We start from the raw sequence: 19,336 nt of genomic DNA, 5'->3' as shown, positions 1-19,336 counted from the left end.
AATCAGGCCTCCTAGGACAAGCAAGGGGCAGACAGCTCCCATGACTGAGGGATGACATTTTCACAAATGGGAAACTGGCAGGCAGAAAATCGAGATTTCTGCCTAAATAATCTTGTCATTTTTCTTTCTTTAGCTTCTGTTTGATTTATATTTAGAAGTAATTACAAAGCTTGATTACAACGCCAGTGAAATAAAGTATCATTATGAAATAAAAGTGTGTGCTAGTATAATACTAGCATGAACCATAATGATAATACATATAGCTCTGCCATTTATGTTAGGAACGTGGGGAACAGAACTAATCAGTGTAACTATTAAACATAAATGAGCATCATAGAACATAGCTTGATAAAAGGTTCAGTTTTGGTTCATTACACTGCAGACAAAAATAAAATGACAGAATGACTTGAAAATATACCATATGGTTTGGCCCGTGATGTATCCTGTTAAGTGAGATAAAATACTGACAGTTGATTAAGAAATGAACAATTAATAAAGCTCTCCCTAACAAGCACTTGGGACTCTGAAGAATAGAAAATTTGCCTGGATTTTGAAACAGAAGTCATTCTGATTACAGTCCACATATGGGACAACAAAATACACTGATGGCTGAGGCCATTCCTCTGGAAACGTAAGAGTTGCTAACCTAGCCAGGTATCAGCTCATTTTCAAATCTGTTCTATTTTAAAGAGAACTGTAGGACTCTTTCTGGAAGTCCTTGTTCTTCCAAAACACAGCAAGAAAGTAATCAGCGGCTTTAGGAGTCCCTGAGTACTCATTGACTTAATAGACAATTACAGCATATTGTACTTTAAAAGTTAGCTATTTCAGAAGTCCCTAATTACAGATTGACATGATAGACTTATCAAGAAAAAATAATACATTTCAAAATGTGCTTACAGTCTTAATGATATTATCTGTTTTAAATGTTTGTTGGTAAAATGATTATTCAATGTCTGCCTCCTGGAAGTGTGAGGACAGAATTCACTTTGTTCTAAATGTGGTCCTGGACTTCCAGGGATGCCTCAGAATAATTTGGCAGAGGACTCCCTCCCCACAGCTAGATGATTTTACTTGCTCTCAGTCTCTGTTAAAAGTTAAGAGGCACTGGAGGGCTAGCCTTGGTTATGACATGTGTAGACCGGCTCTGTGAGTGTTGAAAGCAGAACAGACACTAACTTCTGAAAGTCCTGAAGTGGGTGGAAGGACAGTCAGATCTAGCACATTTGTCCCAGTTATGCCTCAGCTTCAGCCATGGATTTACAGAGGTCAAGCATGTGGGCACACACACACATGCGGTCTTGAGTTGGACAGGATTTCTCAGGGAGACTTTTACTCACTCAGAAAGACAAACACTGGAAGAAGGAGAAAACAGGAAACAGAACAGGAGCCCACCACAGAGGGCTACTGAAAGACTCTACCCAGCAGGGTATCAACGCAGATGCTGAGACTTATAACCAAACTTTGGGCAGAGTGCAGAGAATCTTATCAAAGAAGGAGGAGATAGTAAGACAAGGAGAGGACAGGAGCTCCACAAGGAGAGCAACACCACCAAAATATCTGGGCACAGGGGTCTTTTCTGAGACTGATACTCCAACCAAAGACCATTCATAGATATTACCTAGAACCCCTGCTCATATGTAGCCCTTAGCACCCCAGTATCTAAGTGGGTTCCCTAATAATGGGAACAGGGACTGTCTCTGACATGAACTCAGTGGCTGGCTTTTGACCACCTCCCCCTGAAGGTGGGAGCAGCCATGCTAGGACACAGAGGAGGACAATGCAGCCAGTCCTGATGAGACCTGATAGGCTAGGGTCAGATGGACTTGTAGAGGCTTGGGAGGAGAGGATGGAGGGAGGGTGGGATTGGGAGGGAATAAGGGAGTAGGATACAGCTGGGATACAAAGTGAATAAACTGCAATTAATATAAAAATATATTTTAAAAAACTATAAATGGCATAAAGGAAAAGGAAAGACACTTAATCAGGGATTGTATTCCTTTCTCCAAATCCTCATAGCGCCTAATAATGGAGGCCTCCAGGATAGAGGCATTGATTGACTGCTGGTGATGCAACCCAGGGGAGCAGGCCACCCCTGGATACATAAACTGTAAATCTCTACTGTATTGATTGCTGTGCTAGAACTTGAAAATTCCCATGCGACACAGCTTCTGTGACAGGAAACCGTGGGTTGGGAAGGTAACGATTCTCGTCTCTCTCATGAGCACATACCCATGCCGTTGTGTAGGTCGGCACTTCCGTGGCCAGTTGATACACAGAGCCTATTGTATGGCCACTGTAGTGTCTAGTGCTGAGGCGAGAAACCTCCTCCCCTAGGTGACTGGAGTGTGTTCTTTCAGAGCTGGAAAGAAGAGGAAGAGCAACCCTAGGGTTGTTTTCAAGGCAAGCTGAGTGGTGGTTAATCTTCCACAAAACCTTTTGTTCTTTTGTCTTTCTTGGTATTAGGAAAATTAACTAGCACTTGACAGCTTGTTTTACAAATGGATGTATCCTTAAGTGACTCATAGAGATAAACATAGAAGCACATGTTTTTAATGAAAAGAAACATGCTCTCTACATGGAAAAGAGCTGTATATTGGTGATGTGTTTTGTTATTCAGCATTTTAAGTAAACAAGAAGGATGAAGCTGAAATCAGACAAACCTAGAATACAGAGAACACGGAGGGGAGACAAAGAAATTGAAAATTGTGGTGCATATTTAGTAACTGCGCTTTTGACTTACTTCTTTCCAAGAATGCTTTGATCCTCCTTAGACATAAGAAAGTAAAATTTAGAATTTCTTTTTGTGAGCAGGCTTGAAAGCTCCACATAGGTCGTCTGTAATTAGAAGAGAGGCTCAGCACACAGGTCTTTAGGGTAGTGGCTTTGTGCACATGACCGTGCAGCAGCAACAGCTACTGAGAGATAGACCCTGTGAGACATTCCCAGGATTGACATGTCTGCAAACCTCAGAGCCACTCGGAACAGCCATAGCCACTCCACCACTTCTGAGATGACTCACTAGACTTGACCCCCAGCTGCCCAGGCTTCTGCTGTCACTCACACCACATCTCCTGGCATTCTGGAGAGTCTTGCTATGTTATGTTGCCTGCACTCAGACCTTGTCACAGGTTCTCTATATTCAATCTCGCTTCTGAGAGCACCAAATAGAGAAAGGTCACTAGGGCAGTGGTGGCGGTGGGATGTCACTTGTTCTGCGCTGCACCGTAGACCCTCTGCAGCAAGACATTAGTCCCTTTACGTACTACGTCTCTCCTTATTGCTGCTCTCCTCTGCTGCTTTTCTGAGCATTAAAAGCTTTTATTGTCCCAACAAATTGTAAAGCTGAATAAGAGAAATGTGGTTATGTAAGTTTTCATCCTTTAATGTGCAGTTTATGTTTCTTAGATTGACAGAAACGTCCTCCATCATTTGCTTTGAAGTCATCCTTCTCCTTTTTATTGCCATGCACTTGTTTTGTGATGGAAGTCATTAGACGAGGAGAGGAATCTTTTATGTAACCTCCCACCAAACGATATTACAATACTGACAGCCAGAAAAAAAAATCCAATAAACTAGACTAAGCTGCTACTCCACAGCTTATCCCAGTGTTAGGTTCTAAATTCAGCAAGTACCGCAAAAGCCTGTCTAGTCACAATCAGTGAGAAGCCTACCTCAGCATGCCCAACCATCCAGCTGGACCATGGGCACCTTGGAGGATAAGGTGAAGTCATTAGGAAGAGGTGAGAGGTAGGCTACAGGCAGATGGCGACATATTAAAACATAGGAGTATCCTAAGCACAGGAGACTGCTCATCCTTGAGAAACATTGTGAAACCCAGGAGGGATGTGAAGGTCTCTGACTTTCATAGCTTGATATAATCCACTCAAACCTTGACCTACTTAATAGCTCGATTTATGTCCCTTTCTTTGTTTGTGTGTCTGTGTGTTTTTACATACACTATATATTTACAAACATACACATATACATACATGCATGCATATGTAAATACACACATGCATACATACATGAATATGTAAATATATACATGCATACATGCATGCATGCATACATACATACATAAATACATACACAATTGAAAGGGAGACAGCACTTTCACACTCACCTTACAAGGCCAGACTCATCCTGATGCTGAAACCAGACATAGTTACTCAAAGGATAGAAATGTGAAGGTCAAGAATTCCTGAAAAACAAAAACGCAAAACTACTCTACAAAAATGTCAAAAATGCTGGATTCAATAGCACATTTAAGTAAGACTTGTCTGTGAATTTCAAGAATGGTGCCAACATAGGCAGATCAATGAATTTGATATACTTTATGAACTGAATTAGGGACAGGCACCAGGTAGTAATGTCCGTAGATACAGAAAATGCCTTTGACGAAATTCAACATACTTTGTGGACAAAAATACTCTCCATGAACTAGACACAGAAGAAGAGGTCCTCAACATAAAAAAAAAAAATCACTCTGACAAGCCCACAGCTAAAATCATACTAAGGTTAGAAACAAGAAAAAAACTGCCTGCATTCAACACTTTTATTCAGCATGTTGCTCAAAGACAGAGCCAGAACAATCAGTGGAAGACAAAAAATTAAAGACATCCAGATTGGAAGGGATAAAGTTAGTGTCTCTTTGTTAATTGCATTATCATATCTGTGTGTGTGTGTGTGTGTGTGTGTATGATATATTCTCTATACATACATATATACATGCATGATAGAGAGAAAATTCCATCAGAAACCATTCCAAATATTCTACACGGAGAAAATTAAATTAGACCCTTACATTGTATGCATAGATTAACTGGAAACACATTGCCAGCTTGAGCGTTAAGACGTGAAACTGCAGAGCTTCTAGAAGAGAGCAGAGAAGCAGACCCTGGACACTGGTTGGTTTGTTCGTGGCTGTGTTTTGACACAAACTGTATCCATGTGGCTGTCCTGTCCTGGAGCTCATCATGCAGGCCATCTGGCCTCTACCTTGACAGGATCCTCCCATCAGTAACCCTAATGTTAGGGTCTCAGGCGCGCCGCTGCCTGTCTCTGGCGCTGGTTTTAACAGTAGGCTTCTGAATTTCACAACACAGACAACAAAACTAAAAACAAACTAGTGGGGCAATATAGTGGAACGTTTCCGCAGACAAGGGAGAAAACCAAGAGGAAGTCTGCAGAAAGGAAAGGACATCAGGCGAGCGGCAAACAGCCCTTTCTATAAGGAACTGGCACAAGTAAATCACAAATAAGCCAGTGTGCAGGGCATCTCTCAATTCTGTCCCACCACGCAGCTGCAGTGGAGACTTGCTCCTGACCTTCTGAAGGGTTTAGACACACTTCAATGAAGGCCTATATTTGTTCTGTAATATCAAAAGCCTAGTTTTGTGTATTTGAATAGTTAGAGATAGTAAATCAGGCATAAGTTCTCTACTTTGAAATGCCGAGGTGTATTTGAATGGACAAGTATCTCAAATTCAATTTGTAATATCCCCTTGCTCTTAAGTGTCATCATACTTACAGGTATATGTGTATATAATGTATGTGTGTTTGTGTAAGTGTCTATATATATACATATATATTCTGCAGTGTTCTGCCCCTCATACACACAGCCCAGTCTAAGGTGTTTATCGAAATGTTAGTCAGAAAATCCTCTTTTCCACCAAAGCTCTGTGCCCATACTTAGAGGTCACATCATATTATTCAGGGAGTCCTGTGTAATTAACCACGTGTGTAAGTCTTGATGTACGAAAAATACATTTTACAGTTTTGTTAAGGAGATATTGGCTTGTTCTTCATTAGAAAAAAAAAAGACTTCTTATTCCCTTTAAGTAATAAATAAAGCCCAAGGTAGTGTTCCTCTTTTTACCTTAGCTGCTAGGAAACTGCCAGGTTTGTGGAAGGGACTTTTGGGAAATCACTTTTTATGTGCTTCCCTTGCCTTTGCTGTGGGAGAGATTACTCTTGCAGGCACTGGTCCCCAGGATCACCACAGTTCCAGATGGTTTCCTGTGCTACAAAGATTCTTAAGTTACCTTACCAAGGAAATTTTTTTTCTAGATTTTCAAAGAAAAATAAAATTTACATTTTAGGGAATTTTTTAAAATTCCTTTGGTAGTTCTCCTTTACCATTATTTTACAATTTTATATTCATATTTAAAAACATAACATCCAGACACTTTAAGATAAGCAACCATAGTCTTTATTTACTCAGCATCCTTATGCCTGAGTAATTAATTATTCTAGTACAATAGGCATTGGTCACCTTTAATATCATTATGTAGGAACGAATAGTTTGAATGGCTTATAATATCACTTTAAATGTAACACTAAGGATTGCATTGAATCTGTAGGTAAAATGGCCATTTTTACTATGTTAATCCTACTGATCATGGACAATCTTTCCACCTTCTGGTATCTTCAATTTTATTCTTCAGAGACTTGAAGTTCCTGTCATAGAGGTCTTTGACTTCTTTGGTTAGAATTATACCTAAATACTTTATATTATTTGTGGCTATTGTGAATGGTGTGGTTTCCCTAATTTCTTTCTCAGCCCATTTGTCATTTGTATACAGGAGGGCTACTGAATTTTTTTAAATTATTCTTGTATCCACACACTTTCCTGAAGGAGTTTATTAGCTGTAGGAGTTCTCTGGTGGAATTTTTGAGGTCACTTATATAAACTGACATATCACCTGTGCACAGGAATGCTTTAACTTCTTCCTTTCTGATTTGTATCCCTTTGATCTCCTTTAGTTGTCTTATGGCTCTAGCTAGAACTTCTGATACTATATTTAACAGGTATGGAGAGAGTAGACAACCTTTTCTTGTCCCTGATTTTAGTGGAATTGCTTTGAGTTTCTCTCCATTTAGTTTGATGTTTGCCATCGGCTTGCTGTATACAGCCTTTATTATGTTTAGGTATTGGCCTTCTATCCCTGATCTCTCCAAGACTTCTATCATGAAGGGGATAAAGAGCTAAACAGAATTCTCAACAAAGGAATATCGAATGTAGAGAAGCATTTAAAGAAAAGCTCAATGTCGATTAGTCATCAGGGAAAATCAAATCAAAACAACTCTGAGATTACACTAGCCAAAATGGAAAAACTCAAGTGACAACACATGCTGGCAAGGATGTGGAGAAAGGGGAACCCTCCTTCATTGCTGGTGGGAGTGCAAACTTGTACAACCACTTTGGAAATCAATCTGGAGCTTTCTTGGGAAACTGGAAATAACTGTGCCTCAAGACCCAGCTATACCACTCCTGAACATATACCTGAAAGATGTTCCACCTTACAACAGGGACATTTACTCAACCATGTTCATAGTAGCTTTATTCATAATAGACAGAAACTGAAAAAAAAAAAAAAAACAAATTAGATGTCCCTCAACTGAAGAATGGATACAGAAATTGTGGTACATTTACACAATGGAACACTACTCAGCCATTAAAAACAAATAAATCATGAAATTGACAGGCAAATTGATTGAACTAGTAAAGATTGTCCTGAGTGAGGTAATCCAGACCTAGAAAGATGCACATGGCATATACTCACTTATAATCGGATTTCAGTCATGTATTACAGGATAGACATACTACAGTACACAGACCACAAGAAGATAAGTCCGATGGGCATCTTAGGCTTCATGTTGGCCCACTAGTTAGGGGAGTCGGGGATATCTCTGGCACAGACTATGTTGCCTACTTTTTCATCAATTCTCCCTGATGAGACTTCCCTACCAGGCTACAGTGGAGGAAGAAAAATTCAGTCCTCATGTGAATAGATGAGCTGGCATATCTGGGTAGGGGGGGTCGCCTATTATAAAGAATAGGGGAGAGGGAGGGTGGGACTGGGAGGAGAAGAGGGACGGTCCTATGACCAAGATGTATATTGAAGTAATTAATAAAAAATACATAATGCTTATTATTTGTATTCTCCCACATCAAATAGTAATTATTTCATTAAAATTTTACAAAGTAAAATAAATATATTAGATAGGGCAAATTAGAAGAAAACAGGACCTAGCTTTAACAGTTTCAGATTTCAAATAGTGGCCATAAAACTTTCAATACTTGAAAAAAGGACGTGCATACTCAAATGGCCTGTTTTATCTGTTTCAGTCCTAATTGTAAGGTATTTTCTCCTTCACCTCCCCTGCTCCACTGTTGCCCTCCCTGCCTTTGCTGAGAGAACAGAAGGAGCAATTGGGACCTTAATGATGCCCACAAGGGATGTGCCCCCGCTATACATACACTGGTTTTGCCCCGGTTTGGCCCTATTATCTTTGGGGCTTTTCTAATCTTCCTCTACCCTCTATTAAAGAATTATCATCACTCAGACAAAAGAATAATAAAAATATTTTGGCCAGAAGCCCTCTTTTTGTAATCATTTTGTTGTTTTTTGTTTGTTTGTTTGTTTGTTTTCTAGACAGGGTTTCTCTGTGTAACAGAGCCCTGGCTGTCCTGAATTCACTTTGTCTACCAGGCTGGCTTTGAACCCACAGACATCTGCCTGTCTCTGCCTCCCAAGTGCTGGGATTAAAGGCATTTGCCACCACGCCCAGCTTGTAATCATTTTTATCCCTCCTCCTAAATAAGAAATCCCCAAAAAGAATTCTTAAACCTAATTTCTTTGATCCCACCGGTCTCATTCACATCTTTAATCAAAACATTCTTTTGCCAAACCCAAGAGCACATGGAGTGCCCAGTGGCTCTCTCTTGGCACTGTCTCTGGTTCTCTGGTGTTTTCTCCTGGGTTACCTTCCTTCCCTGGCTGCCCTCTCAGCCGACCTCCTGGCCTCTTTCTGAGCCCACCCATAAGCATTTTCAGTTTGTGTTCCTGAGACTTTTGCTTGCTGGCATGAACTCCCTAGGAGCCCCATCTCGTCCCTTGGGTGGCCAGCATCCACACGGATGCTCAGGCTTGCCTCTGGGGAGCTTGCTGCTGGAGAGGGAACTGAAGGCCTGTTCAAGCTTGGTCGGGTGCAGGAAGTGAGTAGAGCTCAACAGGCATGTTCGCATCCTCCCATTCTCCTTTTCCTGCTTTCAGTCTTTTCCAGTCCACCCCAGAATAGAAGGAAGACTCCACCATCTCCAGCACATTGCCACTCCCCACCCCCTTCCCTTGACCCTTGTGGCGTATGATCTTACGAGCTGCAGGACCTTGGCTGCCCTGCCTGAAGACACATCCCTATCTGCAGAGCATCCCCTTCTCTTCCGTGCTCTGCTGAGTGTGTCTAAATATCACCCTCACTCTCAGCATCATATCCAGCCTCTTACCCAATTGTTTATTGTACTTAGGACAGCTCTAAGAAGACCAGACCTCTCTGTTTGGTTGGTGACATATCCTGAGAATGTGCAATCCTGGAAATGCATGCATGCTTTTTTTTTAAGTGAACAAATAAAGCCTCAGTGGATATTTTTACTTTTAAAACAAGAAGGGATAAACTATCCTCGCTTTTCTATTATCGGTGACATTTAAATCTGCCTACCTTTCCAAACAGCAGTGTTTATGTATGCTGTACCCGGTGTTACCTCAGAGAGCTAATGCTGTGTTTTTAAAAAGTTGCTGAAGGAATTAGGTTAAGTGCCTGCATTTTTCAGCAATGAGTCATTAGTGGTGGTTTAAGGATAAGGATGATGAGGACACTGCAGTCTGGTCCTTATTCTCTGATGCTGGCCAACCTCTATCTGGACTGACCTGCATTTAAATGAACAGATCCTCTTCATTTGTTTTCATCAGTGTTAACACTGTCACTCTGTCCTGGGTTTTCTGGACACCCACACAAGTGACATTTCAGAGAGGAAGCTGTGACCAGTGATTGGGGTGTGGGGAGGATGGCCCCAGTCTCTGACATATTCTAGTTGCAAAAATCCATCCTTTTCAAAGTGGATTTTATTACTCAATCACCAAGAAGAACATTTAGAAGTAAATGCACAGCTCCATTTCTGATTTTCTAGCAATCAGTACAGTACAGTCTCTCATTTCTTGATTCTGCCTTGATCGCTGCCATCATACCATGTTTACATGGCAATAGATAGCATGCCATATGCAACTCTCTTTTAGTCAGAGGAAAATTGCTTGGTTTTAACAAAGGAAAAACAACAGAAGTGTTATTTCAGCCTAATATTTTTTCAGCTGCTTGAACTGCAGAATCTGTTTGAAGTAGTTTACTTAAACAAGGCTGTCTGCAAACCCTGTTTCTTCTCTGGTAGTAGGTTTGAGGCATTGGTGTTCTGGGCCAAAGCTGTGTCTTTGTCCTTCTGCCTCCATGCTTTTGTTTTGTATTTGTGTCTGTCACTTGGGGAGTTCACACCTTCCTTCTGTCTTTGTGTTTGCCACCTGGGGAGTTCACACCTTCCTTTTGAGGCACTTAGAGGCAGGTGAGACAGAGAAGTGATACCAGCCAGCCTCTCCTTCACCCTTCCTATAGGTCTTCCTGTGGTAGAAAGGCCAAATGACCATGAAGGGAAACCAAAATGGCTACCTTGAGTAAAGGTTAGCCAAAAAGGAGAGTGTGAATATGGGGTAGGCAGCATAGTGATGACAGAGTCCCTGAGACTTGGGGTCCCATTTTGTCTATGTCAGGTTGAAGGGATATAGGCATTTCCAGCTTATGCAAACATTTTCCATTCTTCTTTGTCCTTGTAAAAAAGACCCCGGCTCTTCCATTTACTCATGTCCAAGAAAACTTTTCACCACAGACTTGCAGTAAATCAGAAGTTATTCGTGTTGCTTGACATGGCAAGTAGCTCACAGCACATAGAGGGGCAGAGACAGACATGAGAATTTGAGCTGAGCTGAGAATGAAGCAGTGATTCATCACAGCACTGAACTAAGTCCTACCCACTCGGCGATACAATGTTACTTGTCACTGTCAGTATTTCTTCATGAGGCACATCTAGAGAGTAACCACCCTGGATCAGACACTGTAGAATGGTGGAGGTGACGACTTAGATGTGAAGAGCAGAGAAATGCTTCTCAAGATTTACATTTCTAAATATCCGATTACCAGTAAGATGTTCTTGGCAAAAATACTACTTCATGGGGGTGGGGGACAAAAACAACATACTAACTTGGCCATAGGCCTCCTTTATCTTAGAGTCAGTGAGGAAAATTGTTACAGAACTTATGGTTGTTTTCCCCAACAGATCTCTGTCTGCCTCCCTGCTGAGTTGAGCACCAACCCCTCACTCAGGGACGAACTTGCCGGGTCCACTGTATTTTATTTTATGCTCCTTTAAATGCTTCCATTGTTCTGTCTTTTGCTGAGGTCTTGATGAGGTAACATTTCTCGAAGTAACCCAGGCCTTGCTCCTCCCTTCAGCTCTCACATGGAGAGAAATATGGTGCCCATATGGGAGCAGAGACAAAAAGCCTGGGTTGATATTAAATATACCACCTTAAACCTTAACTTAATCCAGAGTGTTAAAATATCTCAGAAAATGCCATATAGTAGCACATCTTGTGTGTGGCGTATCATCCACCTAGTAGCATCCAGGACGGTGAAAATGCTTTCCGCTTGCGGCTTTTGACTTCTGACATGGCACTGTGATCTCACACAATGCCTGGCCATCATGAGACAGAGATGGAAAGAGGTCTTCTCTTTATTCTCATTGCTTCTTCTCTCACACATCCTTTTATTTACTGTGATAAGTTAAACGGTTCCTTTTTAACTAAATGTGGTAGAAGCAAACGTCTTCACCAAGGACTTTTAAATCTTTTAACATCAGGCCCTCTGGCTTGTTTACAAGCTACTTTTATTTGTTTGTTTTTGAGAACTGTTTCTTGGGAGCAGCTTACTGGTAGTTGAGCCCTGGGACCTTGTGCACGCATTAGGCACACACTTGCTGTGTACCTCTGAACTATGCCTAGTTCAGGATGAGGCAGATCTGGTTTTCTCCGTTTGTCCTTCAACTTGTTGCAAAATCAAGAAATATCTAAGACCCCGTTTTCTATTGTCCACTAAATAGTAAATGAAAAGGTGTGGGGTTTTGAAGTATTTATTCTGATATCACCAGGCACTGAGATTCCAATATCACCTCGCTTTGATTAACATTTCCATGCAGCACGGTCACTCTGTACTGTGAATTAATGGTCACAGGTCAGCCTCTTTTCTGGCCTGTGAGCCCCTCACAGGAAGAACCCTAGGGTATTTCCCTAGCTCATTCATAATCTCTTATTGAAGGCCAGGCTAGAGATTGTTTTCACTGTGGCAAAGCAGATTTTGGCTCATACTCTCTAATCTAACAAAATAAATAGACATAAAGCAAATAAGTGTTTAGATTGTAATTGAAATAGGTTTCCCGCATTGGGGGTGACCATGAGCCAGGGGAAGAGATTAGTGTGGGTTGAGTGGTGAGGCATGAAGGGACAGAGGTCACTCTGAGGCATACATCTGTGAAGGAGCAAGTGTGAACAGCTGCTGAGGAGCCAGGAATGTGGGGTCTACTGTTTCCGGTTTTTTTATTATAATTATTTTTCTTCCTTTGTACAATGGACAAAACTGAACACAATGCCATCATCTAAAGATCCCGAAGAGTGAGACAGTGAGTCCACACAAAAATGGTGAGGAGTTTACTTTGAAGAGAAGGGAGTGCTGCCTGCATTTGCAGTGGGCAGAGAGGAGGGAGATGGCCACGAGAGCACTCAGGCAGGAGAGGACAGTCCACTGGGTCCTGTTTTCTCAGTGGGCAGCACACAAGCTAGCTGCTAGAGCCAGAGCCTGGAGGTGGGTGAGGGGTATTGCTCAGGCATCCCTATGAAAGATCATTGTCCACCCCACACCCAGAATGCACTCATGTAAAACCCTGGGGGGGGGGCAGCCTGATGAGCTGACGTAAGGTTCTCTGACCCATAGCTAGGTGTAATTAAAAAAAAAGGCAGAGAGTCAAAGGAGCTTCAATTATTTGCAGTAGCATGTCAAAAAATGACAGATAGATCCTAAGTTAGATGAGGGAGGGGGCTTCTGGTGAGAGGGAACCGAGGGAGGGAAAATCTGCTGATGCTGGAAACAGCAGCAGGTGAAAACAGCTGGAACACTGGAGCAAGCTTTGTCATCAGCTGGACTGTGCTGTGTCATCAGCTGGACTATGCTTTGCCATCAGTTGGACCGTTGTTTCAGGCCGTGGGGGACAAAGCAGTCCCAGTGTTGTTCACTGTGTGTGGCCAGGGCTCAGGGAAGAAGCCACCAGAGATGAGGTTAGTGAGGCCAGGAGAGGGGAGGGGCTGTGCACGTGCGCAGGAAGCCAGGGTGGCCTCTGAGCCTACCCAGGCAGCTGTTGGCAACAGATCGGAGTGAAGTGCGTGGTTTCGACGACACCGTCTTCCCCAAGTGACAAGGTAACAGAAGCCAGCTGGTGAGAGTGAGGCTGGTGATAGTGTCTGGGAACACTGGCGTCAGGAGGTCTTGGAGTGACACCAGGAGGAAATGAGGCACTTCTGTCACATAGGAACTCAGAGAAGAAGGCCTCCAGAAGAGGGTCCTGGGTGAGCATGTCCCTACACAACAGCCAGAAGACATTGGAACTGGTTGATGAGGAAATACTGAGCCAGAGAACGGAAAGGGAGCCAGAAGTAGAAGGGAGAGAGCTGGGGAGGGGGGTGAGGCATAGGGCTGAAGAGATGTACCCCTCGATTAGTAGCACGGTATAGGATGGATTGTGCACCACATGTATGTGCATGTGTGTGCATGTGAGTGCGTGCGTGCATGCCTGTGTGTGTGTGTTGTATATGCATGTCTGTATATGTGTGCACGTGTGCATGTATGTAAGTGTGTGTGCTGTGTGCATGTTTGTGCGCATGGGAGCACATGTGGTGGGTACTAGGGAGAATGTGCTGGGCTCTACGTCACCACTTACTGACTCAGTTTTGGAGATTTGTAGAATTCAATCATCAGCTGGTGGCTACATGGCCTTTGCCATTGCTGAGCACTGAAAAATAAGTGAACACTCTTATGTTTGCTTTTTAAAAAACATCCTCGATTCCTGTCCATCTTCTTCCCTTTGAAGCTAGCTGTGTTGCAATGGTGTCTATTGAAGCCATCACAGGCTCTGCCATGTCACGTTATAGAATGTCATGGTACTTGATGTTTTTGGTGACAGTTTGTTTTAACTTGCAACATTTCCGTTAACATCATTTCCATGTTTTAGACTTTCCAATTCTTCAACGAGGGTTTTCAAGCTATGTTCTTTTACTTCCTGAAGGGTCAAATGATGTGAAAATCCTTCCAGGTCAAGCTGTGTGTCCTACTCCTGGGTGCCGAGGAATAGGCCATATCCGTGGCCCACGCTATGCAGGACACCACAGGTAAAGATTTCTCTTGCTTGCTTAAATCTCCTCAGGGAGGAATGAGAGAGTGTTTATGCAGACCAGCAGCTCTAGGTAGCATCCTATGTGGGTGCCAGCCCCTCCTGCTCCATCTCTGTCCCTTCTGCTCGGCTGAGGCCCTTCTTTGATGAATCCTTCTGTCTGCCCTCTTCTAATGTTCTAGGGTCATGACTGTGGAGGCATTTCTAAGAAGTGCGAGCCTGCTGTATGAGGGGCTCCCTAAGTACACCCTCTGCGATGTGCTTACCCTTACCATGCCTTACCCTTGTTCTTAATCACCTCCACACCTGCTGGGTCTTTCCTGCAGAAAATCCCAGCCACACTCCTTGCTTTTCCCCCTCCTGTTTCCTGTTTACCTTAAGTTCTTTTTTTTCCCCTCCTTTTTATTCATTTGAAGAACAGATGATTCTGTTAAAGAATGTAAAATGAGAGTGAAATAACTTTCCATGCTTTTAGAATACAGAGTAGATGGCATTTATAAAGGAAATATACGCGAATAAAAGCATGAATCTTTGCTATTGTTTCTGTCCCCAATAGTTTGCGAAGTTGTTCCTAGAATGGCCATTCATATTAATGATCTGGTAACATAAATCAAAACTGAAAAGAACCAATGTTAAATTTGCCTAATACAAACATGAACAGTAGGTATAAAGAGAAAGGAATGAGTCCTGTAACATGTGAACCAAGAAAACATTTGCTCTCACACAGAAATTTAAAGGCAGTGCAGGAAACCCTTGCTTTTTCAGAGAATGGCAGTCTGGGAAAACAGTGCTCAAGGTAGTTCTAAGGTAACCAATGCAAGTGTACCTAGAAATCAGTGGTAAACATGTCTTGTGTGCCTGGATACAATGTTATGAGTGTAGACCTGTAGAGTACCCATTAAAAAGAAAGAAATCAGGTGCATGCAGATACCTTAGTTGCTTGGTGGGGTCATTGGGGTTTGGGGGTTATGAGTAGAGCTGGAGTTATGGAAATGTCTCATTGCTTTGGGGGAGCAGGGGCAGAAAAATCAATGAAGGACGGAGGGTGGCAAAAAGAACAGAGCAGAAATAAGAGTGGTGTCTGAATTGGGTGAGGGTTCTGTTGGTGTTGGAACCACTTTCTAGACATTATCAGGAGATGTAGCTACAGAGAATCTTCACTAGGCTGTGTGTGTGTGTGTGTGTGTGTGTGTGTGTGTGTGTGTGTAGTCTGAGCTGCAAATTCAAATCTGGTGTTCATTCACTGGTTCACTAACCCCATGAGTCTGTTTTATTTAAATTAACTAAAATTAAATAATATAAATATATCATCTCCCAGTCACAGCCATGTCTCAAGTGCTCAGTGGTGGTCTGTGGCTACTGTTCTCAACAACAGTGTTTAAGACAGCCACTCCACCACAGAGTTCCATTTGACATACTCAAGGGACTCTCACATAATAGTCTCCCTTTCGGGAAGTGGGGGGAGCAACAGGCTTTTCCTAGTGCTTCTTTTACAACTTGAATCATTATCTCCCAATGTAACCAAGTCACAACCTTGCAACTGTCCCTTTCCACAAAGCTCTCTCCTCCCGTAGAGCTGGGGCTCTGAGCACTTTTGCAGCTTCCTGCCCAGCGGTACCCCTGTTTTCCTCTTCTTCCAAGTTGCCTTGCCAGCATCGCTGTGTGTGTCATTGGCTCACCTTTTCTGGCTGGATTCTGAAGAAGCCAGAGTTCCAATGGGTGTGCTTTCCCTGTTCCCAAAGTGTCTCTAAACCCTTCACTGAACCCGTATGTCAGAAACTGAGCCTGATTGCTGCTTTTATTTGTGCTGTTTAATCATTAATATGAGAGTGTTTGATGTGATTTATCCATGAAATAGTCTTTCAGGGTTTGATTTCATGAACTAGAATAAAAGACTCATAGCTAAACTTTGGGGTAAGTGCAGGGAATCTTATGAAAGAAGGGGGGCGGGGTGTATAGTAAGACCTGGAGGGGACAGGAGCTCCACAAGGAGAGCAACAGAACCAAAAATTCTGGGCCCAGGGGTCTTTGTAGAGAACAATACTCCAACCAAGGACCATGCATGGAGAAAACATAGAACCCCTGCACAGATGTAGCCCATGCAGCTCAGTGTCCAAGTGGGTTCTCTCTAGTAAGGGGAACAGGGACTGTCTCTGACATGAATTTAGTGGCTGGTTCTTTGATCATTTCCCCCTGGGGGGGTGCAGCCTTACCAGGTCACAAAGGAGACAGTGCAGCCAGTCCTGATGAGACCTGATAGCCTAGGGACAGATGGAAGGGGAGGAGGACCTCCCCTATCAGGGGACTAGGGAAGGAGCTTGGAGGAGAAGAGGGAGGGAGGATGGGATTGGGAGGGAAGACGAAGGGGGCTACAGCTAGGATACAAAGTGAATAAATTGTACTAAATAAATAAATAATGGTGAGTGAAACTGAGAAAAACAAAACAAAACATCATAGATGTATGACTGTAAAAAATGGGACAACTTAGTTAATTTGAAAATATGAGACATTATCCCATCACCCAAACCCAAAAAAATGCTTGAGGCTGCTCAGGTGTCTGTGGCTATTTGATTAGATAATGGCTCTTGTCAAGCTGTAGACCTGGTTATGACATAGCAGGGCTTAAATAGCTATGACAAGGTATGCAAGAGCTTCCCAATACCAGCGACTCAGAAATGAAAAACAACAAATATGAAGGCATATTTGAATAAATCCATAATGTAAACAAAAATCTGAACTCACATATGAGCTGTTTTACCTAACAGTGTTTTATAAATAAAGGAGGCCATGCTGCCCAGTGGGGTTGCGTAGACTGTAGGAAGGCGCTCAGTGTAGAGTAGGACCTCAGGTATTGCAACAAGCTCTAGTCCACACTGGACATCTCTGCCCCGGCTTTGATCAGTTAATCCACTTACTGCCTGTGCGGCCTGAGAAAATATGTACGTTGTCTTGTCATTAACTGTGCTTCCTTGTTCTTTGTATTATGGCAGCCGAAGCCTCACACAACTCTAAAGGTTTAAAAGTGCCACTCTTCACTACCTGTCCGTGGTGGTGTCTGTTCAGATCCTCACATATATCTACACAGTCCACGCACAGCCCTCTAATAATATTCAAAGGGATTAGGATGAACTTTGTTCCTATAGTCAAATAAAGATATGCTTCAGAGCCAACTGTAGCGTAAGCTGTTCCTGACAAACTTGAAGGGAAAAAAATCTAATATATTTTAAACAAAGTGTTCTTTTCTCTTGGCATAGATTAATACTTTTAAACCAAAAGGCATTATTTTACAGTCTTATTCCAAAGGTTATTAGGCAATTATTATTATAGTCAAAGAGAAAGGAAAGTAAACCAAAAACAAACCTGCAACAAGTTGCACTCAGAGAGAGTTGTTTTGTTTGTTGTGATGAAATACCATGACCCAGGAAACTTATAAAAGAAAGTGTTTACTTTGAGCTTACAGTCGCCAAGGGTTAGCATACATGAGGTGGAATGAAAGCATGGTGGTAGGAACAAATGAGAGCCTATATCTTCATCAGAAGTAGAAGGCAGAGAGAGAGAGAGAGAGAGAGAGAGAGAGAGAGAGAGAGAGAGAGAGAGACCTTGGGAATGACTTGAATCTTTTTAAGTTCAAAGCCGTCTTCCAGTGACACATCTCCTCCAACGAGGCCACACCTCTTAATCCAGTTCCACCAATTAGGAACCAAGTCTTCAAATATACGAGCCAAAGGGGCCCACTCTCATATAAACCAGCACAGCCTGTGTACAAGACCTCCTCTTCTTGCTTTCAAGGTCTGGGGTCTGCCGGGATTGCTGCTTCAACAATAGGGGTGGGTGGGCTCTGTGTTTGTGAGGGTCTTTCCAGGCGGAAAAAGCACGGAGTTAGTGACTGATGCTTTTACCCATGTGTGTCAGAATTTCTAGTTCTCATATTGGAGGGATGGTATTTTGAAAGGAAGTAAAACAGGTTGTCAGTGTCTCATTTTGTCCAGCTGCTGAGAATAGAGATGTCCAGACACCACTGAAGACTAATGAAAATGATCTACCATCTTAACCGTTCAGGCGGCAGACCTCTGCAGGCCCTTTCTAGACAGTTTTTGGTCAGCTTTATTTTCTTCTTTGTTGAAATAGTCAAGGGGTTAACAATATTCAAGGCTTTTTGGAGTTTCTGTAGAATATGCATAAGCCATTATTTGGAAGAAACTGCATCAGCTCCTATCAGAGAGAAAATGGGACTTTTGACACGCAATTATCTCATGATTTACATTTTATTTGAATGAATTTGCATAGTGGATAAAGGAAAGTAGCTGTATGTGTTAACATAGAAAAATTTAAAGGTAGTCATCTTGGGGCTAAAAAATAAAAACTTTTGAGCCAAGATCCAGGGTGAACTAGAAGTTGTGTTTTTTCTAAATAAATAGAACAGTCTGAGAGACTTGGTCTACCACTGTGTCAGAAAAGGTACAAAGATACTTTATTTGGGAACGAATACTTACATTCTTCACAGAGAGAACAATGCATCCCCATGGTATGGGGGCCTCTGGCTCATTACATGTGGGATGCAAGGCACACATGGGTAATGTGTTGCCCAAACACGGGATGACACCTGTCACTCAGAAGTCGGGGTGTCCTGTCCATGAGGTGATTTTGAGTGCCCTTTATGTATTTAGGTCATAGGTCATCCTCTAGATGGAGTTAATATGGAGTGACTTTGTAGCTGAAGATGAAATCACTTCAGGTATTTTCTTTGTGTGTGTGTGTGTGTGTCTGTGTCTGTGTGCACGTGCATGGACGTGTTCATCTTTAAATGCCCCCATTGGCTGCTTACACTTTTCACTTACTGTGTGGTACGGATCAGGCTGCCCCACTATTCTTTGCTTCAAATTTCCATATATCCAATAGATCGCTCCTTGCCATTAAAAAGGAGTTGTCAGCATTTATAAGAAATGTTCTCTCGCCTTTTTCATTGTTGAGAAGTTGACTGTCATCCAAACATGTCAGGAAAAAGACTAGAAC

At 42.5% G+C, this 19,336-nt stretch overlaps 1 protein-coding gene across 2 annotated transcripts in view; it reads left to right on the top strand.

The window, feature by feature from the left end:
* The window catches only part of L3mbtl4 (L3MBTL histone methyl-lysine binding protein 4), a 438,827-nt gene that overhangs the window by 259,443 nt on the left and 160,048 nt on the right, over positions 1-19,336 (top strand). For both annotated transcript variants that reach the window (XR_009586410.1, XM_060368214.1), the window contains exon 14: positions 14,219-14,321. Coding sequence is in view for 1 of the 2 variants with exons in the window: in XM_060368214.1 (XP_060224197.1) it covers positions 14,219-14,321 (103 nt within the window). In the remaining variant the exon portion in view is untranslated. The remainder of the gene's footprint in view (positions 1-14,218; positions 14,322-19,336) is intronic.

The sequence above is a fragment of the Meriones unguiculatus genome, chromosome 15 (genome assembly GCF_030254825.1).
Source record: "Meriones unguiculatus strain TT.TT164.6M chromosome 15, Bangor_MerUng_6.1, whole genome shotgun sequence".
NCBI classification, from domain to species: Eukaryota; Metazoa; Chordata; class Mammalia; order Rodentia; family Muridae; genus Meriones; species Meriones unguiculatus.
Note: the sequence above shows the minus strand (reverse complement) of the source record. Positions and strands in the feature narration are given on the sequence as shown.